General features: G+C 47.1%; 1 protein-coding gene across 1 annotated transcript in view; it reads left to right on the forward strand.

The window, feature by feature from the left end:
* Positions 1 to 18861, forward strand: part of CCDC9B (coiled-coil domain containing 9B) — a 364648-nt gene that overhangs the window by 34433 nt on the left and 311354 nt on the right. The window contains exons 3-4 of the mRNA XM_082275011.1: positions 10385 to 10495; positions 16830 to 16934. Coding sequence (XP_082131137.1) covers positions 10385 to 10495; positions 16830 to 16934 — 216 coding nt within the window. The remainder of the gene's footprint in view (positions 1 to 10384; positions 10496 to 16829; positions 16935 to 18861) is intronic.

The following is an 18861-nucleotide window of genomic DNA, read 5'->3' on the forward strand; positions in this document are numbered from 1 at the left end:
TGTCAGTGGAAGGAATAGTGCCCCATCATTGGTACCAATGGAAAGAATAGTGCCCAATCTTTGTTAGTGAAAAGAATAGTGCCCCATCATTGGAGTGAAAAGAATAGTGCCCCATCATTGGAGCCATTAGAAGAAACAGTGACCCATTATTGGTGTCAGTGGAAGGAATAGTGCCCCATCATTGGTGTCAGTGGAAGGAATAGTGACCCGTCATTGGAGTCAGTGGAAGGAATAGTGACCCGTCATTGGAGTCAGTGGAAGGAATAGTGACCCGTCATTGGAGTCAGTGGAAGGAATAGTGACCCGTCATTGGAGTCAGTGGAAGGAATAGTGACCCATTATTGGAGTCAGTGGAAGGAATAGTGACCCATCATTGGTTTCAGTAGAAGGAATAGTGCCCTGTCATTGGTGTCGGAGGGAGGAAAAGTGTTTTGATGTCAATGGCAGGAACTACGCCCCGCTGTTGCTGACAATAATGCCTCAAAGCCTGGATAAAAGCAAGCACAGGGAGACCATTAAGCCAGTGTGTTCCTTCTGCCTCAGATTTAAAGCCTTCTAAGACCGGTTCCATTGACCCATGTTTTTTGTCCTCTAATAGTTTTCTGACTTCAATCTCCAAGAGTCTTTGCAATGCCTTGCATACCTTCACCAGGCCCTCTCCAGGCTCTTGGACCAAGGTGTCGTTGCCTTAGATCCTGCCCTGTCTTGGATATCTATGATGATTACTTGCATATAAGGACATAAAATAAAAACAATTCTGTGCTATTGGAGTTCTTGGGTTGTAGTCTACTTGCCCACTTCCTACTGTGCGTAAGCTGATCATCCAGACAATGCATTTCAATAGCAATGTGCCCATTTTCCTCAAGTCTGAATTAACAGATTGTATAGGTCAGTGATGGTGAACCTTGGCACCCCAGATGTTTTGGAACTACATTTCCCATGATGCTCATGCACTCTGCAGTGTAGTTGAGCATCATGGGAAATGTAGTTCCAAAACATCTGGGGTGCCAAGGTTCGCCATCACTGGTATAGGTTTACAGACTGCTCTTTAAGCTGTATGCAGTCGCTTGCTGTCTGGCCTCTTGGCCTCTAATTGCTGTGGTGCCTGTATGTGAAAAAAATTGTGCGCAGGATCTGTGAAATAAATCAAGCTGCAACCTTAGAACCAAATGGGCATAGTGAATGTTGTGAAGAAATCCGGTGTGCTAAATTCACATGTGTTCTATTTTGATTTTGTGACATTTATTCAACCACAAATTTATTTATTACGTTTATACCTATGTTTATGTATATGAGTATATGAGGTCATCATATACACACTTGATTGCACATCAACCCAGGCACACATCACAGGAGTGTGGTAGATGCTTACTGTGGTGCCTACCTGTCAGTTGGACTTATTTTGAATGTTCCAGATGTTAAAGAATCCTGTGTCGCTCAATGGATAAGAGACTAAATAAGATTTTCTCTATCGGTCATTGACGGATGCAGTTCTCTCTGATTCATATCAGTAGGGTTATACTGCCCCCTACAGGAGTAGGACACTAGGCAGGAAAAAGTTCTGGCTACGCCTATGGGCAGTCCCGGAGGGTACGACCTCTCTCTTCCTGCATAGGATGTCAGTTTTTTCTGCCTAGTAAGTAATAAGGACCTAGTTCCTTGCTGGGATCTCTGGTCCTGGCATAAAAGTATTTTTTTTATGTAGAATTTTTTTAGCTAGCCTTTTTTTCTCCGGAACTTTTTTCCTGTGAGAGCTTGAAGCAATTATGCCGGACTGGGCGACAGACTGGACCCCCATATCCAGTGGTCACCCCAGTCTGGCCAGCGAGCGTGTGCAGGCCTTAGCTCCGCGCTGGGTTGGCTGCGACATAGTCCCACTGGACGGGGACTGGCCCCACGAGTTAAACGTCTCACCAGGACGCACACGACAGGGTCGAGGCTGACGTTGCAGCGTTTCTATTTGGCCGACAGCCCCCCTACTCAGGTGGCGTGGGGTCCTGTCAAGAGCTTGCGCCCGCCTGTGTTCCCGGTATGGTGAGTAAATTCCCCCCCCCTCCCTGGCGGCGGATTTTGGGGTGGACGCGGGCCCTCTCCCTGAGATGGTCGGACCCCCACTCCTCTGTGCTATTGTGACCCCCCTCCTCTCCACCCCCCCTACCCTCCCCCCCACCTACCCTCCCCCCCACGTGGGGGACTGTTTGGGCCTGCCTGAGCCTGGGGCCTAGTGTGCAGGCCGCATGGGGGGCCGGGCGAGTTTGCTGTCCGCGGTGCTCAATAATCGTGCTGGGGGCCCTTGCTGGGGTTTTTCTGAAGTGGATGATGCGAATGGGCATTTGGGGTGTTCCCCTGCGGGTCCCGTTTGCCGCGATTTTCGGACGGGCCGTCATTTTGTTGTAGCCTCTGTCTGCTTCTTTGTATCTTGGTACACCTGTTTTCGGTCATTTTGCTGGAGATTTTTTGCAGTGAAGGCTGGTGGGAGTGCCTGAAGGACAGTGAATCTTGAGGGTGGTCTCTCCCTCTCTGTGGGGGTCTGTTAGCGCGTGCCTGACCTCCTGGGGGCGCTGTGGGGCCGTTTAAAAAAAAATACAATTTTTTTTTTCTTTAAAGTTGCTGGCGGGTTCCTCGGGTTCAGTATGGACCCTGCAGGCCATTTTTTGCCACCTGACCCCTCACGGAGGCCGCAGGGCCTTCTGGATCTCCACTGTCTGTCTATACCTTTTTGGCAGTTCGGGACACATTTGGGCCCAGGGAGTGGTGGTAGGTGCGCTAAAACGTTTCTCCACCTACCCCTGCCTCTTCTGATGTCTCTGAGTCTGAGTCTGGCTCAGCCGCCGCAGACGTGGGCCTGACGTGGGCCTCCCTGACGGGTCTGTTACCTCGCGCCCTGTCTCCTCAAATGATGAGGATGACATTTCCACCTCCCCTGCCGCGACAGGCGCTGGTGGACGCCCTGGTTGTTTTCGGTGCGTGGCACCCTGCAATTTGCGAGTTGCAGCGGCGGCTGCGCCTAGGGCGCAGGTGGCATCTGGCACTCACATGCCACCCGGAGCTGCTCGTTTTGCTGGCTGCTCATGTAGAAGGGGACCGTCTGAGACGTTCCCCTGGGGGTCTAAGCGCCGTTAGCCATTGCCCTTTTGGGGTGTCTCTGGTACAGAGTACTGTTTACGCCCTTGGTGGACGTACGGTCTCCTTCTGAATGGTACTACCATTGTTCCGGTGGAGATATCCCCGTCCTTTAAGGACTTAGGGGATAGGATGGTGCTGGCTGTGGCCTGCGCTCTGTGCTCCCTGGCGTAGCTGGACTGGGAACAGTGTTTCTGTTTGCCCTTGCCACGCAGGCTCTGCCTGATGGGCCGAGTCCCAACACCGCAATTTGGTGTGGGGCATGTCCCTCTTGCCCTGGGGGAGCTGTTGGTCCAGCTGTCACAGGGGCTGCATTTTGTTTGCGATGTCGCGCTGGTCGAGGCTCCCTTGTATAACACCTTGTCGTTTTTGGCGGTGGTTGACCGGAGTCTACTTGACCGGAGTGTTGGTCTGCGGATCAAACTTCTAACAAGGTCTTAATGGATCTCCCTTTTCAGGGGGATCGCCTGTTTGGCGCTGCCCTGGATGACACGTCTGTCAAGGGTGAGGGCCTTCATTGCAGTCGGGGTTCCTCCCTTTCGGCTCACAAACAGTTTCTTCGTCCCTCGAGGACTGTCGATGTGGCGAAGTCCTTCCTGACTTCCATGTGGGTTCCAGGCAACCCTGGTCTGGCGTTCATGTGTTTGGTTTTTTCCAGACCTGCGGACAAGGCCTACTCGGCCTGAATGTGCTTCCTCTCCCATCTAGGGGGCAGAGGACCTGCGGCTGAACCGGATCCCAGGCTGATTGGGCTCAGGAGGTCATGCGGTCCAGTTGCAAGATCAAGTTTCAATCCGGTTATTTCCGGTAAGGTTTTTCCCTTCCAATGTACGGCTGTCTCCGGATCTCTTACAGGCGCTCTGTGGGGCAGTTCAGGCTCTGGTTCAACCAGCTGGACCTACTGGTCCTTTGTTGGTTCCGTGCAGATCACCAATTCAAGTTGGTATTGGTTCGCACGGTGGTGGCTTCTCTACATGGCCTCCATTGACATCAAGCTGCCTAACTTCACGTCCCGTTATGTTGTGGACAGCTACGGGTTCTCCGTTTTTTGCCATGGGGAATGATCTCTTGGTTTGTGGCGTTACCCTTTGCTCTCGCTTATGCTGCTAGGGTCTTCACGGTGGTGTTGGCTCCGGTCCTGGCGCTGTTGCGGCAGCGGGGCGTATCGGCCCTAGTTTCCTGGCCGCTCTGCTTCTCCGCTTGGAGTCCCCTACGGTGCTGACAATGAAGTGGTTTGTCACCGTGGGAACTCTGGTGGAGTTTAGGTGGGTTCTGAACCTTCAGAAATCATCCCTGGTCCTTTCCATGAGACTGGACTTTCTGAGTCTGACTTTGGACTCTTCCTCGGTCTGGGTGTTTCTCCCTCCGGGGTCAAAACTCTTGGCACTTTGGACTGCGGTCGACTGTTGGTGTTCCGTACATGGTCTTCCCTTTGGACACGCATGCGAGTTCTGGGATTGATGGTGGTGTTTTTCAAGATGGTCCTTTTCGCTCAATCCCTCTGGGGATCCCCCAGGAGGCACTCCTTCTCAAAGGCAACTGTAATCCAAACTCCCTGGACTTGCGGATCCGGCTGGGCCGGGTGCCCGGGGAGTCTTGCTTTTGGAATCCTTCCTCCCCGTCTACTGGACAATTGTCACCACGGATGCAAGCTTGTCTGGGTGGGGAGGAGTCCTCGACAGGTTTGCTGCTTCGGGAGCATGGTCCCTGGAGGATCCAGGTTTACCGCTCATTGTCCTGGGGCTGAGCTCGATCCAGCTTTGGCTAGTTCACTGGATCGGCACCTGCAGCTGCCCAGTGCACTTTCAATTGACTACGCCGTGACAGTGGCTTGTGTCATTCACCATGGGGGCACCAAAAGTGTCCTTGCTGCCTTGGAAGTGATGTTTTTTCGTTGGGCAGAGCGCCTTATTCGGGCTCTATCCGCTGTTCCCTTTCCAGGGGGGAACCAACACAATTGGTAGGCGGTTTGCCTCAGTCGACAGGCCCTGGATGCAGGGCAATGGTCCCTTCATCCGGAGTCATTCCAGCAGTTGTGCCTTCGTTTGGGGGCACTCCGGACATGGGCCTGTTGGCATCGCATCTACAGGATAGTGCAGAGGTCGTGGCCCGCTCCCGGGACCCTCTGGCAGGTGAAATGGTGGCCTCATGGGTTCTGTCATGGGCAAGAACATTCGCTAGCTTCAACATGTTCAATGCTGAGATGTTTGGTGTTGTCACCTGTGCAAGGCTGACGCCGGCATGGTCCTGCGAGAGTGCTCGCGGATGGGCCGAGGTCAGTGTCGGCTGCTGTCTGCCTTTCCTCCTCTCCTGTTGCTGCCAAGAATCCTTCGCAGGATCGAGGCGGCAGGGATTTCGGTCATTCTCGTGGCTCCGGAATGGCCTCGCCGAGCTTGGTACGCCGACCTGGTCAGGCTTGCCGCTGGCGCTCCTTGGGTTTCTTCTCTCCGGGGCTGATATCCCGTCCGCCTTTACGTTCGACGGCTTGCCTGCTTGGCTGTTGTAAGCCAGGTAAAGGACGGGGGATTGTCTGCTTTGGTCATTCCCACCTTGCGTAAAGCATGGGAAGCGTCTTCTATGATGTTTTTTTTTTTCATCATATGAGAAAGTCACGTATTGCGTGGCGTGAGTCGTCTTGGACTCCCCCTCACTCTTGCTCAGTGGCCGGATCTTGGCTTCCTTCAACGGGGGGGGGGGGGATTGATCAAAGGTTGGCCTTGAGTACTGTCAAGGGTCAGGTTCGGCTTTGATCATTTTTATCCCACAGGTCGTTGGCCGCCCGTTCCCTTGTGCATACCTTTTTCCAGGGGGTGCAACACTTGGTTCTTCCAGTGCGACCTCCGTCGCCAACTGGGGACCTTGGTTGATGCAGTCGGTTCTTCCAGACCCTCCTTTGCGAGTATCGTTTTGTATCCCCGGCTTACCTTTTTGCAGAAGGTGGCCTTGGTTGCTGTCTCTGCTCACGGGGTTGTCTGCACTAGGCCTGCACGATATTGGAAAAAAAATATATTGCGATATTTTTTTTTCAACAATATATATTGCGATATTGACTGAGCGGTGAGTGCCGTGAGCAACACAGCAAACCAATCCTTTCTGACCATACAGTTACTGTAGGGAATGGGATTCAGTGCACACTGCAGCCTTGTACCATAGGGTTAATGTTACTGACACTAGAGATTGGGAAGGATGCTGGGAATGGAAATCATGAAGCATGCAGGCAGCCTTGTAAATTTTAATTGCAGATACAGGGCACTGGGCAGGTCAGGGTTAATATGGTAAAATCAATTACTCAGTGACAGTCAGTGACAGTGTGGACTGTGGAATCGATCAGATTATTCAGTGACAGACAGTCTTTCTCACAGTGGTGGTGGTAGGAGGCTGGAGCGGTGGACTAGGAGCCGGGAAAGGATCACAGCACAGCCGCATACACTTACTCACTCGTGCACTGCAGCCCGCCCCACACGTTAAATGAGTCTCACTCTCCGCCCTAGTTTTCTCAATGGCACATTCTGGGAGCCAATCACGCCGTGAGTAGCGGCACAGCGGAACCGATCAGGTGTGCAGGCACGCGTGATTGGTTAGCTGTGCAGCTAATCACGGCCTGATTGGCTCCCTGAATATGCCATTGAGAAAACTAGGGCGGAGAGTGAGACTTACTGAACGTGTGGGGCAGGCTGCAGTGCACGAGTGAGTCAGTGTATGCTCACCGCTGAAGTGTCCCGACTTCTCCCTGCCTAACACTGAAGTCTGTGAGTCCTCCTGTCCTCCTCCGAGTCCCTTCCCCCTGCCTATGCAAATATCGTGACCTCGGCGATATGAATATCGCCTACGGCCGCAGAACGATAGTCGATATCATATCGACTATCATTCAGCCCTAGTCGGCACTGGCAAAATTGTCCTGTCATTGCCCCTATCTGTTGGTTCATGGGGCCAGGTGGTTCTTCGTCCGGATCCGTCCTGCCCTCCGAAGGTGGTTTCTAGTGTTCACTTGCACGGGGCCATTGTGTTGCCATCTTGTGTCCTGGGATGCAGTTTGGGCACTCGAGGGGTACTTAGCGACTACTGAGTCTTCCCGTAGTCGGGTTCGCTCTCTGTGCTCATGGATGTCCCTGCACCCGGAGGTCTTCCAAATGCTGTGTGCGAAGTGGGAATCCCCAGACGTGGATCTGTTCGCATCTCGGCTAAACCAAAAGGTGGAAAGGTTTGTGGCAAGAACGCGCGATCCTCTGGCGGACGCCTCGGATGCGTTGGTGGCTCCTTGGCATCAGTATCCTCTGATGTATGCCTTTCCTCCAATCCAGTTGCTGTCCAGGTTCCTCCGCAGGTTAGCCTCGGAACCGCACCTGGTGATTCTGGTGGCGCCAGACTGGCCACGCCGGTCCTGGTACCCCGACGTTGTTCACCTGGCAGTGGCGCCTCCGTGGCGACTGCCAATGCGGGAAAATCTACCGTCTCAGGGACCGATCTTCCATCCTGCTTTACAGTCGCTGGCTTTGACGGCCTGGCTGTTGAGACCCAGGTCCTGAGGGACAGGGGTCTCTCCCCTGAGGTCATCCCTACCCTTGTCAAGGCTAGGAAATCCTCTTCTGGTAAAATCTATTACCGTCCCCTCGCTCGTACTCGGTGTCGAGAGTGTTGGCCTTTCTCCAGTCTGGTGTGGACCAGCGCCTGGCGCTGGCCATGATAAAGGGCCAGGTGTCTGCACTGGCTATCCTTTTCCAACGCCCTGTGGCGTCTCATTCTCTGGTTCGCACCTTCATTCAAGGTGTGCGACATTTGGTTCCTCCCAGGAAGGAACCCTTACCTCCATGGGACTTGAACTTGGTTCTGTCCCTGTTACAGCGTGCTCCCTTTGAACACATCCAGGAGATTTTGTTGCCTCTGCTGTCTAAGAAGGTTGCCTTTTTGGTGGCGATCACTTCGGCTCGCAGGGTGTCAGAACTGGCAGCGTTATCTTGCCGTTCTCCGTACTTGGTGATTCACAAGGATAAGGTGGTCTTGCGTCCACATCTATCCTTTCTTCCTAAGGTGGTCTCGGAGTTCCACATTAATGAGGACATTGTCTTGCCTTCGCTTTGTACGAAGCCTAAGCATCCTAAAGAGGTTGCTCTGCATTCCTTGGATGTTGTCAGGGCGATCAGGGCTTACCTGTCGTCTACGGAATCCTTTCGGAAGACGGATTTCCTCTTTGTCCTTCCTGAGGAAGGGCATGGCTGCGTCTGCAGCAACTATTGCCAAATGGATCAGACAGACCATTGAACAGGCTTATGCTTTGAAGGAACGGGTTCCACCCTTCCCTGTTAAGGCGCACTCTACCAGATCTTTGAGTGCGTCCTGGGCCTATTGGCATCGGGCCTCGGTGGCCCAGGTGTGCAAGGCTGCAACTTGGTCGTCGGTGCACACAATTTTTCAAATTCTACAAGGTAGATGTTCTGGCATCAGCTGATGCTTCCTTTGGCCGCAAGGTTCTCAGTGCGGCAGTGCCATGAAGGACCCTGGTTTTTTTATGTGTCCCTGGCTGTTGGTGTTTGCTTTCCTGGGCTGTTGCTCCTGTTGAGCATTGTTTTCTGTTGCCCAGAAGGTTCTCTTACTGTGCGTGTAAGGTTCCTTTCTCTGATGTGGGTACTGCGTTGCCTTTTCTACGGTTGTGCCTCCCACCCCTCCTGTATACACTGCTTTGGGACATCCCAATAGTGATGACTTAGAGGAGGCGGCGACTGTCGGAGGGCGTAAGAGAAAACTGAATTTTTGTAAAATTTTACCTGTAAAATTCCTTTCTCTGAGTCCTCCGACAGTCGCCGCCCCCGCCCCTCTTTTGGGGTTGTTGTCTTGCATTCCTACTGCTATGCTACCAAACTGAGTTGGGAGTGGTCACTGCAGGGGGGTATTGACCCGGTGGGACAGCTCCCAGGTGTGTGTATATGCAAATGCCTTTGTTCTTTTTGACTAAGTCTTATGCCTAGCTACTCCTGCGGAGCGGAAGTCAATACCCAATAGTGAGGAGGCGGCGACTGTCGGAGGACTCGGAGAAAGGAATTTTACAGGTAAGATTTTTCAAAAATTTTGTTTTTTTCCTGCCTAGTGTCCTACTCCTGTAGGGGGCAGCAAAACCCAGTGGTTAAGAAGAATATGGAGCTGCATTTGTCAATGAACTTCAGAGAAAAGGATTTTACGGTAAGTTAAAAATCCAGTTTTTTTCCCCCCAATTTGTCGGTCTTTTTTTGTTTATAGCGCAAAAAATATAAACTGCAAAGGTGATCAAATACCACCAAAAGAAAGTTCTATTTGTTGGAAATAATGAACATAAATGTTATCTGGGTACAGCGTTGCACAAGCTCGCAATTGTCAGTTAAACTATCACAGTGCTATTTTTCGCAAAAAATGGCATATTCATGAAGTGGGTAAATCTTGTGGAGGTCAAGTGATTAATAAAGGACTTGTATTTATTTCTTAACACTTTTTTGGTGAATGGGTAGTTGTACTATGTATGTGGGGGGGGGGGGGCGTTTGGGATCTGGGGGCCCCTTGTTAAAGGGAGCTTCCAGATTCTGAGAAGCCTCCTGCCCAGACCCCCACAACCACAGCCCAGGTTTGTTGGGAAGAGGTCCTTGACCCCGTCAACATAAGGACACTTCAAAGCACCCCCTATGTTAAGGGGCATGTGGCATGATATGGTTAAGGGGGGCGCTTGCTCATCCCCACCCTTTCCTGACTTGCTGGGTTGCATACTCAGATAAGGGTCTGGTAAGGGTTTTGGGGGGAACCCCATCCGTTTTTTTTTTTTTCACTTTTTTCTACTATTGCCAGCAATTTAAATGTCTTTTTTTTTTTTTTTCTTTATAAATATTGGTTTTGCTGCAGTAGGTTCTATACACAGTGCAGATGGGCCACTTTTACAGGTAGACTAAGGGGACATCCCAGGTACTATATTTAAAGAATATTTTCATTTTTATTATTTCACTTTAAGCAACAATAAAATCACTGCTCCTGTAAAAACAATGTTTTGACATTTTTTTTTTTTTAATTGATCCATGTCGCCCAGGGGAGTACCCAGGCCCCCTGTAATCTTTTTTTATGGGCAAAACTTGCATATAAGCCTTCAAAATGGGGACTTTGGATTTTTCAAGTTTGGGTCCCGTAAACCAAATAGAGTTTACGGATCAGGTCTGAACTTTTTACATATTCAGGAGTTCTGGTGCTAACCGAACTGAGGGGTTTTCGGCTCATCACTAATTGCCATGTTACTTTTTTTTGTTATCAGGTCTCACTATCTGATGGGGAAATGAGAATAAAAGAGCTGAAAGATGCTGAATTAGAAAAAAAGATAAAAGCTTTAAAAAAGAAGAATGAAGCCCTTGTCCGCCGATATGAAGTAAGTTATTACCAAATCTGTGCCAAATTTTCTGAAGTCTTCTATTTTCTAAAGTCTTATATTTTCAAGAACCAAAAAAATATTCATACGCCATAAAACAAGATCTAAATCATGCATTTCATGTCAGCACACTGTACTCTGTAAATGGCCGCATCCTGCTGCCGCAATAATTACAGCAATATCAGGCAGTTACCCTAATATTGTGTGGTTCTTGCCTCTATTTGCCTCGATAAAACAGCTGGTCTGGCCAACTCCATTACAATGATACAATCAGAACATTGCTTCTAGTGTCCGGTATCTGACAAACAGGCCTTTATTCTGGATAACTGATTAGAATTTCTAATTTTCCATTAGGCAAAATGAGACCCTAGAAAATGTTTTTCTTAAAACCGAACTTCAGGCATGAAGAAAATCCAATGTTCAAGCAGAACAGTGCCCACCTTCTAGAATGTCATGCTTTTTATTCTACTGCATGCCAGTGCTATCAAGTCTTCATCCTAAGTCACTCTGATACCACCAAGGACAGCCCAGATTACTTAAAAAGATCAGTTGCCACTGCCTGCTTCTTATGAACAGTGTGACTGGTCACCCCACCAACGCTTGTAGTTCTTTACACAAGTCAGCACTGCCTGTAGAAAGTGAGTGGTTGCTGGATCTGCTCTGTATCTCAATCTCCAGCACCGCCCATCTTGTCGAAAATCTGATTCAATTCTCAATCAGCAACAGGTGTCCTTTCTCATCCTGTAAATAGGCTGGGTGTGCCTGGGTGCCCAGACATACCCCCACCCCCCTCCCCCCACTGGATTTCAGACCTGCACTGCTCAAAAAAGTTAAAGGAACACTTTTTAATCAGAGTACAGCATTAAGTCAGTTAAACTCCTGGGGTATTGATCTAGTTATTTAAGAAGCAGTTTCGGCTGCTTTAGTGTTCATGAAATTAACAGGTGCACAAGATGGGCAACAATGAGACAACCTTCAAAACCGGGATGGTTTTACAGGTGGAGGCCACTGACATTTTATTTCCCCCACTCATCTTTTCTGACTGTTTTTCACTAGTTTTGCAGGTGGAACAGGATGAGCACTACCAGAGCCCTACAAAATGGCCACTGGTATGAATATCTTTTACCAAACAATCAGAAACCGACTTCATGAGGGTGATCTGAGGGCCCAATGTCCTCTAGTGGGCCCTGTGCTCACTGCCTGGCACCGTGGAACTCCAGTGGCATTTGCCATTGAACACCAGAATTGGTAGGTTCGCCACTGGCGCCCTGTGCTTTTCACAGATGAGAGCAGGTTTACCCTGAGCACATGTGACAGATGTGAAAGGGTCTAGAGAAGCCATGGAGAATGTTATGCTGCCTGTAACATTGTTCGGCATGACCAGTTTGATGATTGGTCAGTGATGGTCTGGGTATGCATTTCCATGGATGGATGCACAGACCACTAAAGGCTAGACAATGGCACCCTGACTACCATTAGGTATCGGGATGAAATCTTTGGACCTATTGTCACACCCTACACTGGTGCAGTGGGTCCTGGGTTACTCCTAGTGCACAGCAATGTCTGGCCTAATGTGGTGATAGTATGCAGCCAGTTCCTGGAGGATGAAGATAATTGATACCATTGAATGGCCCCAACGCTCGCCTGACCTAAATCCAATAGAACTCCTCTGGGACATTATGTTTCGGTCCATCCGACATCACCAGGTTGCACCTCAGTTGGTTCAGGAGCTCAGTGATGCCCTGGTCCAGATCTGGGAGGAAATACCCCAGGACACCATCTTTTGTCTCATTAGGAGCATACCCTGCTGTTGTCAAGCATGCATACAAGCACGTGGGGCTCATACAAACTACTGATTACCATTTTGAGTTGCTGCAATGAAATTTCAGCAAAATGGACTAGCCTGCTGCATCATTTTTTCACTTTGATTTTCAGAGTGTCTTTGAATTCAGCCCTCTGTCGTTTTATAATTTTAATTTTCATCAAATGATGTGGCATCTGTTCGTTTCTAATACAGTATCCAGTCCATATCAGTATAGATTTCCAGCATGATATTTTTCCCCATTGAGATCTGATGTGTTTTCTAAGTGTTCCTTTAATTTTTTTGAGCAGTGTATAATGACATCTTTTGCTAAGGGGAAGCTGTAAGGTGTGTGTGAGTGTTTGTCATTCACACGGTGGTCAGCTTTACCTAGACTACATTATGTGCACTAATTGCTTCTCTATCACTTTACAGCAGTGCTCATTAAAAAATATTTTGCATCAAACATTTTGATATTTTCCCAGAAACTTTTCAGTTGTCATACACTATATTGTCAAATGTTTTGAGACACCTGCCTTTTCTCGCACATGAACTTTAATGGTATCTCTTAGTTCGTAGGTTTCAATTTTGAGTTGGTCCACCCATTGCAGCTATAACAGCTTCCACTCTTCTGGAAAGGCTGTCCACAAGGTTTGGAATGTGTCTATGGGAATGCTTAACCATTTTTCCAGAAGAGCATTTGTAAGGTGAGGCACTGATGTTGGACGAGAAGGCCTGGCTTGCAGTCTCCGCTCTAATTCATCCAAAAGGTGTTCTGTCAGGTTGAAGTCAGGACTCTGTGCAGGCCAGTCAAGTTCCTTCACCCCAAACTTGCTCATCCATTTCTTTGTGCACTGGTGGGCAGTTATGTTGGAACATGAAGGGGCCATCCCCAAACCGGCCCACAAAGTTGGAAGCGTGAAATTGTCTAAAATGTGTTGGTATGACTATGCTGACCCCTTAAGGCTCCATTCACACTTGTACGACTCCAATGTTGCACCCATTATGGAGTGCAACTTTGGATGGGTGCAACTTGGATACGACTTTGGCTTTGACCAGTGATAATGGACAACTGTGGAACATAAGTTGCATTGTATAAAATTCAGGTGCGCCTTTCATGCAACTTCTGAGGGTTAACATTGAAGTCTATGGCCCTCAAGTTGCATGAAGGTCGGACCAAAGTAATGCATGAACTATTTTTGAAGTTGCTGCAACTTTAAGTCATGCATATATGAATACTGTAGGTATTTTTGGAAAACATGCGACTTTGGAATGGAGCCTAAAGGCCCGTACACATGATAAGAAAATCGGAAGTAAAATTTCTTCCGAACCTTCTTCCGATTTTTGAATTGTTAGTATAGTGCTTTCAACAGCTGATTACGAATTTTCAGATGACAAAAACTAAATGTGCAGGCTTTAAAATTTTTATTGTACATGAAGACAATGTCCGATTTTTGTTTAATTAGCACAGTTTTCTTCCAAAAACAATCATAAGAACAAGACTACGCATGCTCGTAAACAAAAGAATACATGCAAAACAATTCAACACATTACATCACTTCTGAAGTTGAATTCTGTCGTACAACAATCGTAACTTTAGATATGAGACTAGCATGCAACAAAAAACCGATGGAATTTCATCCACTAATTTGAATGTGTGTGCGAGGCTTGAGAATTACCTTCACTGGAATTAAGGGGCCAAGCCCAACCCCTAAAAAACAACCTAAACCATAATCCCCCACCAAATGAGTTGGACCACTGCACAAAGCAAGCTCCCTAAAGACATGGATGAGTGAGTTTGGGGTGGAGGAACTTGACTGGCCTGCACAATCCTGATCTCAACTGGATAGAAAGCTTTTGGGATGAATTTGAGCGGGGTCTGCGAGCCAGGCCTTCTCATCCACATCAGTGCCTCACCTCACAAATGCACTTTTGGAAGAATGGTCAAACATTCCCATAGACACACTCCTTAAGCTTGTGGACAGCCTTCCCAGAAAAGTTGAAGCGGTTATATCTGCAAAAGGTGGGCAAACTCAATATTGGACCCTACGGACTAAGACTGGGATACCATTAAAGTTCATGTGTGTGTAAAGGCAGGCATCCAGATAATTTTGACAATGTACTGTATGTTTGTATACAGATGCATGAGTTCTACTAACCAACTTTGTGGGTAAGGGCTAAATATAGAAGAGTTGTACATTTTAGGTTTTCTGCTGACTAACATATTTGGTTTCTGTAGCATCTTTAAATACAAGCAGATATGCAAAATACTAACTATACACAGAATCACATTGAATGATTCATTAAACCAGGCTGTGCACAGTGTAGTAATCCTTAACGACTAAGGGGAAATACTTTAGATAAAAATACCCCCGGGACAGTCAGGGCTAGTGCATTTCAGCAATGATAGCCTCTGAACTCTCCCCTGTTTTACTTACCTTTTAGAAGAAATAATTACCTTGAAAATGTCTTAAAAGATAGGTATATTGCGCTCAACATGTGCCGTACATCAAAGTGCTTGTGCAAAAATAAATAATATAAATATTAACGTGGATATATGTGGTTAAAAAGTCTCTAAAATAGCTTATTATCAATAAAAAAGTCCATATAGCAGCAACAATGAATCAATGTAAGTCCATGAAGCAGCGACATTAAATATGATAAAAGCAAAGACTTGATAGCGGTGTTAAAAACCTCCACACTTCCACCCACTTCTTACCAGAAGTATATGACCCCTTGATTATAGGGGGTCACATAGACATTTTGATCCAATATTGATGTTGATATGTTGAACATACTGCACTGAGAGCCTTTTTTGCTTTTATATGTCCGTATTGAGATCCTGCTTTTGGTCTGAGAGCTTACCCTAGGAATATGGGAATCTGGAGCTGAGGATCGTATATATTGGATCAAAATGTCTATGTGACCCCCTATAATCAAGGGGTCATTATACTTCTAGTAAGAAGTACCTTGCTTGAACACTGAGTGGAAGTGTGGAGGTGGAGGCTTTTAACACCGCTATCAAGTCTTTGTTTTTATCATATTTAATGTCGCTGCTTCATGGACTTACATTCATTCATTGTTGCTGCTATATGGACTTTTTTTATTGATAATAAACTATTTTAGAGACTTTTTAACCACATATATCCACGTTAATATCTATATTATTTATTTTTGCACAAGCACTTTGATGTACGGCACATGTTGAGCGCAATATACCTATCTTTTTAAATTTGTCACAGCACTCTAGCTTTTTGTTTGCAGCTCACACTGGGGAAGAAATTCCTCAAAGAATTTAAACTTCATTTGTGTTTTTCACGTGGCTAATTAGCCCCTCATTTGTATTTTTCACGTGGCTAATTAGCCCTACCATTTATTCCTCTGCGCAGTTTCCTTTGGTTTTCACCATCCTTTTATATATCACTTGAAAATGTCTTGTCCAGCACTGCCATCTCAGGTGTGGGCAGATGAAGCCGGAGCATCCTCTTCGGTGTCCTCTTCGGTGACGTCGGAATCCCAGAATGCCCTGCAACGGCCCTGCTCGTCACTTCCTGTGCAGGCGCGTCCTCCCTGCACAGCTTCTGGGCATGCCCAGAAGCTGTTCAGCATGGAACAACGCGCCTGCACCGGAAGTGACGAGAAGGGCCGGTGCAGGCGCATTGACTCCTGGGATCGAGGACATTTATCTCCCAGGAGTCAATGCAAGAAGGAAGCGACGTCGGCGGCCGTGTCCCCAGAGGGAGGAAGAGAAAGGAAGGTAAGTATGTTTTCTTTTTTAACAAGGTAAGTGAATGAAAAAAAAATGTGATTATCCAATTGTTTTTCATGTAGAACAAAGCAAGCGGATGGTGAAAAGTACATTTTGAGGGTGGAACTCCGCTTTAAAGGGTAAGTCCATGAAAAACCTAACTAACGCTAAACCTGCTCTGTGCCACATTCTAAGCCTAATCTATCTAACCCTGTAAAGCAAAAATCGCTGTACTTAACCTATTTTGCAGCCGATCTGGTCCAGCTTCTGGCGACAGGAGCTGTGACTGACAACGGCTGTGAAATGAATGGGAAGTGACATCACCCATAGACTTACTATGGGGGCTTCTGTTTTCGGATGCCTCTTCTGCTCAGCGTGGGACCGGACCACATCTGCTTCAGAATAGGCAAGTACAGTGATTTTTGCTTTACAGAGTTAGATAGATTAGGGTTGGAATGTGGCACAGCGCAGGCTTGGCATTAGCTAGGTTTTGCTTGGACTTCTCCTATAAGCCTGAAAGTATGGTAGGTTTTACTTCTATCCTTGTAAGTAGAAAATGCTTTTAAATTTTAGCAGTGCTAAAGACTCATCTCAGTTTGAAACCTATTCATACATCAACAGTTCTGGCTTTTTAGTTTTCGCTTTAAAAACAAATATTGAACAGGGAATTTTCACCTGATCTATGACTTGAATAAAAGTATTTGCTGGCATCCAGCTGGATGATGTGTAACTGCATTTCCCAGTAGTATAATACATTTTTAGATAACAAGATTTTCTTGACACAGGAAATTGAAGAAGACAAACGGAATGCTGAGAAACAAGGCAAGGCAATTACTTCTCGCCGGGCTAAGCAAGACAACCTCACAATCATGATCACAAAGGCTCCTAATGTAAGACGAATTCACTTCTTGCGATCAGGTTACCTGTAGAGAAGTATAGCTTAGCAAATTGGAGTAAATGAGATACCTGCATTGTCTACCAAATGTAAAAGTCGTAATACAGGCAATACAAACAAGATAGGTGCTGTAGGTTTGTTCTTAAGATGAATTTGTCTGAAAGTTGGAACAGGTACATTATTTAAATGTAACTCCAGCCAAAAAATATTTTTAATATTTTTTTGGAACGCATAGGGAAGGGTTAACACCCCTATAACATTTTGTTGTGCTGTCTGTGCCACTGTTCAGAAGATTTCACACCACTTTCTGTCCTTGTGATACTTAGATTTTGAAAATTTTAGGTTGTTGTGGAAACAAGGATTAGTGATAAAGCTTCAGTGAAGACACCTTTTTCCCTTGATTACTCTTACAGGAGTGAATTTGCCTTCCTAAGGGTAGATTTCCTCTAACTTCCTGTTGTCTCCCTTCATTTGTAAGTATGAAGTATTCAACAACTGCATTTACCTCTCAAGTACTGTGTGATTAACCGCTTGCAGACCGTATACTGTATATTTACGGTGGCAAGGCGGCTCTGCTGCTCTGGATCACGTACCTAGTACATGATCCAGCACTTACTTCTGGGTCTGGGGCATGCGCTGCTGGCAACCTGCTCCTGCTGAAATTGGACGCAGGGGGAGCTAATCAGCACGTCTGGAAGACTTGATGTCTGCTGGGACCCACCGATTGTTCGGGGAAACAAGCAGAACAGCAGCCTGCCTATATAAACAAGGCAGTCTGCCGTTCTGTCAGTAGCGAAGGTAGTTATCCTGTGTTTCTGCAAAGCAGGAAAACGTATCTCTTTCCTCCTATAGTACAAGCACATTTTAGGCACACATTTAACCCTTTGATCGCCCCTGCCAGTGTCATTAGTACAGTGACAGTGCATATTTTTAGTACTAATCACTGTTATAATGTCACTGGATCCCAAAAAAGTGTCAAGTGTCACTTAGTGTCCGCTTTGTCCACTGCAATGTCGCAGTCCCACTATAAGTTGCTGATCGCTGCCATTACTAGTAAAAAAATGAAATTACATAAAAGTATCCCATAGTTTGTAGACGCTAAAACTTTTTTTTTTTTTTTTTTCTTAAAGGATATTTTTATTAAAAATTTTCAAACAAAAAACATACAGGTAGTGACAAGAAGTGGCAATCAATAGCATACTCCGTTAGATGTAACAACATGAGCAACATGTGCAAAGTAACATTGCAATAATACAGAACCAAAAGGTGCTTCAAACGTGGGATCGTGTGGAGGTGGAGGGCTGCACCAGCCCCCCCAGCACCCATACTGGGAACAACCTGTGCCCGGGGAGGCAGCAGCCCCACAACCCCCCACATCATGTAAGAGGAAGATACAGGTCGCCACGAGATTGAAGCAAAGGTATATGGAATTATCATATAATTATAAGCAACAAAGACATGAATGAGCAATAAAGAAAAGAACATCACAGAATAGTGTACATAACAGAGTAGATAGGATCAATGTTATAAAGGTCCTACAGAGAGTGTACCAGAATTACCCGTATAGTAGTATAGTTTACGTTAACTTTTTGTCTAGTTGAAAGTGTGAGCACCAAGGCATCCAATCGCGAGAGAACTTGGATGCACGGCCATCTTTGACCGCCAGCGGTCTCTCAAAGGCATACATCTCGTGAACAAGTCTGATGACGTCTCTGATCTCAGGGGGTTCCAAGGTTTTCCAATTTCGTAAGAGAGAAAGCCTGGAGGCGTGTAAGATATGCATACAAGTCGGCCTAAGGGAGGGATGGAGGGACGCGGCCCCTATGCTTAGGATGGCTAATGCTGTGTTTGGTTTCAAAAGATGACCTGTAACAGTTGAGATCAGGCGGTAGACTGTCGCCCAGTAGCTGCGAAAGTGGAGA

This window comes from Pelophylax lessonae, assembly GCF_965119305.1.
Source record: "Pelophylax lessonae genome assembly, chromosome: 13".
NCBI lineage: Eukaryota > Metazoa > Chordata > Amphibia > Anura > Ranidae > Pelophylax > Pelophylax lessonae.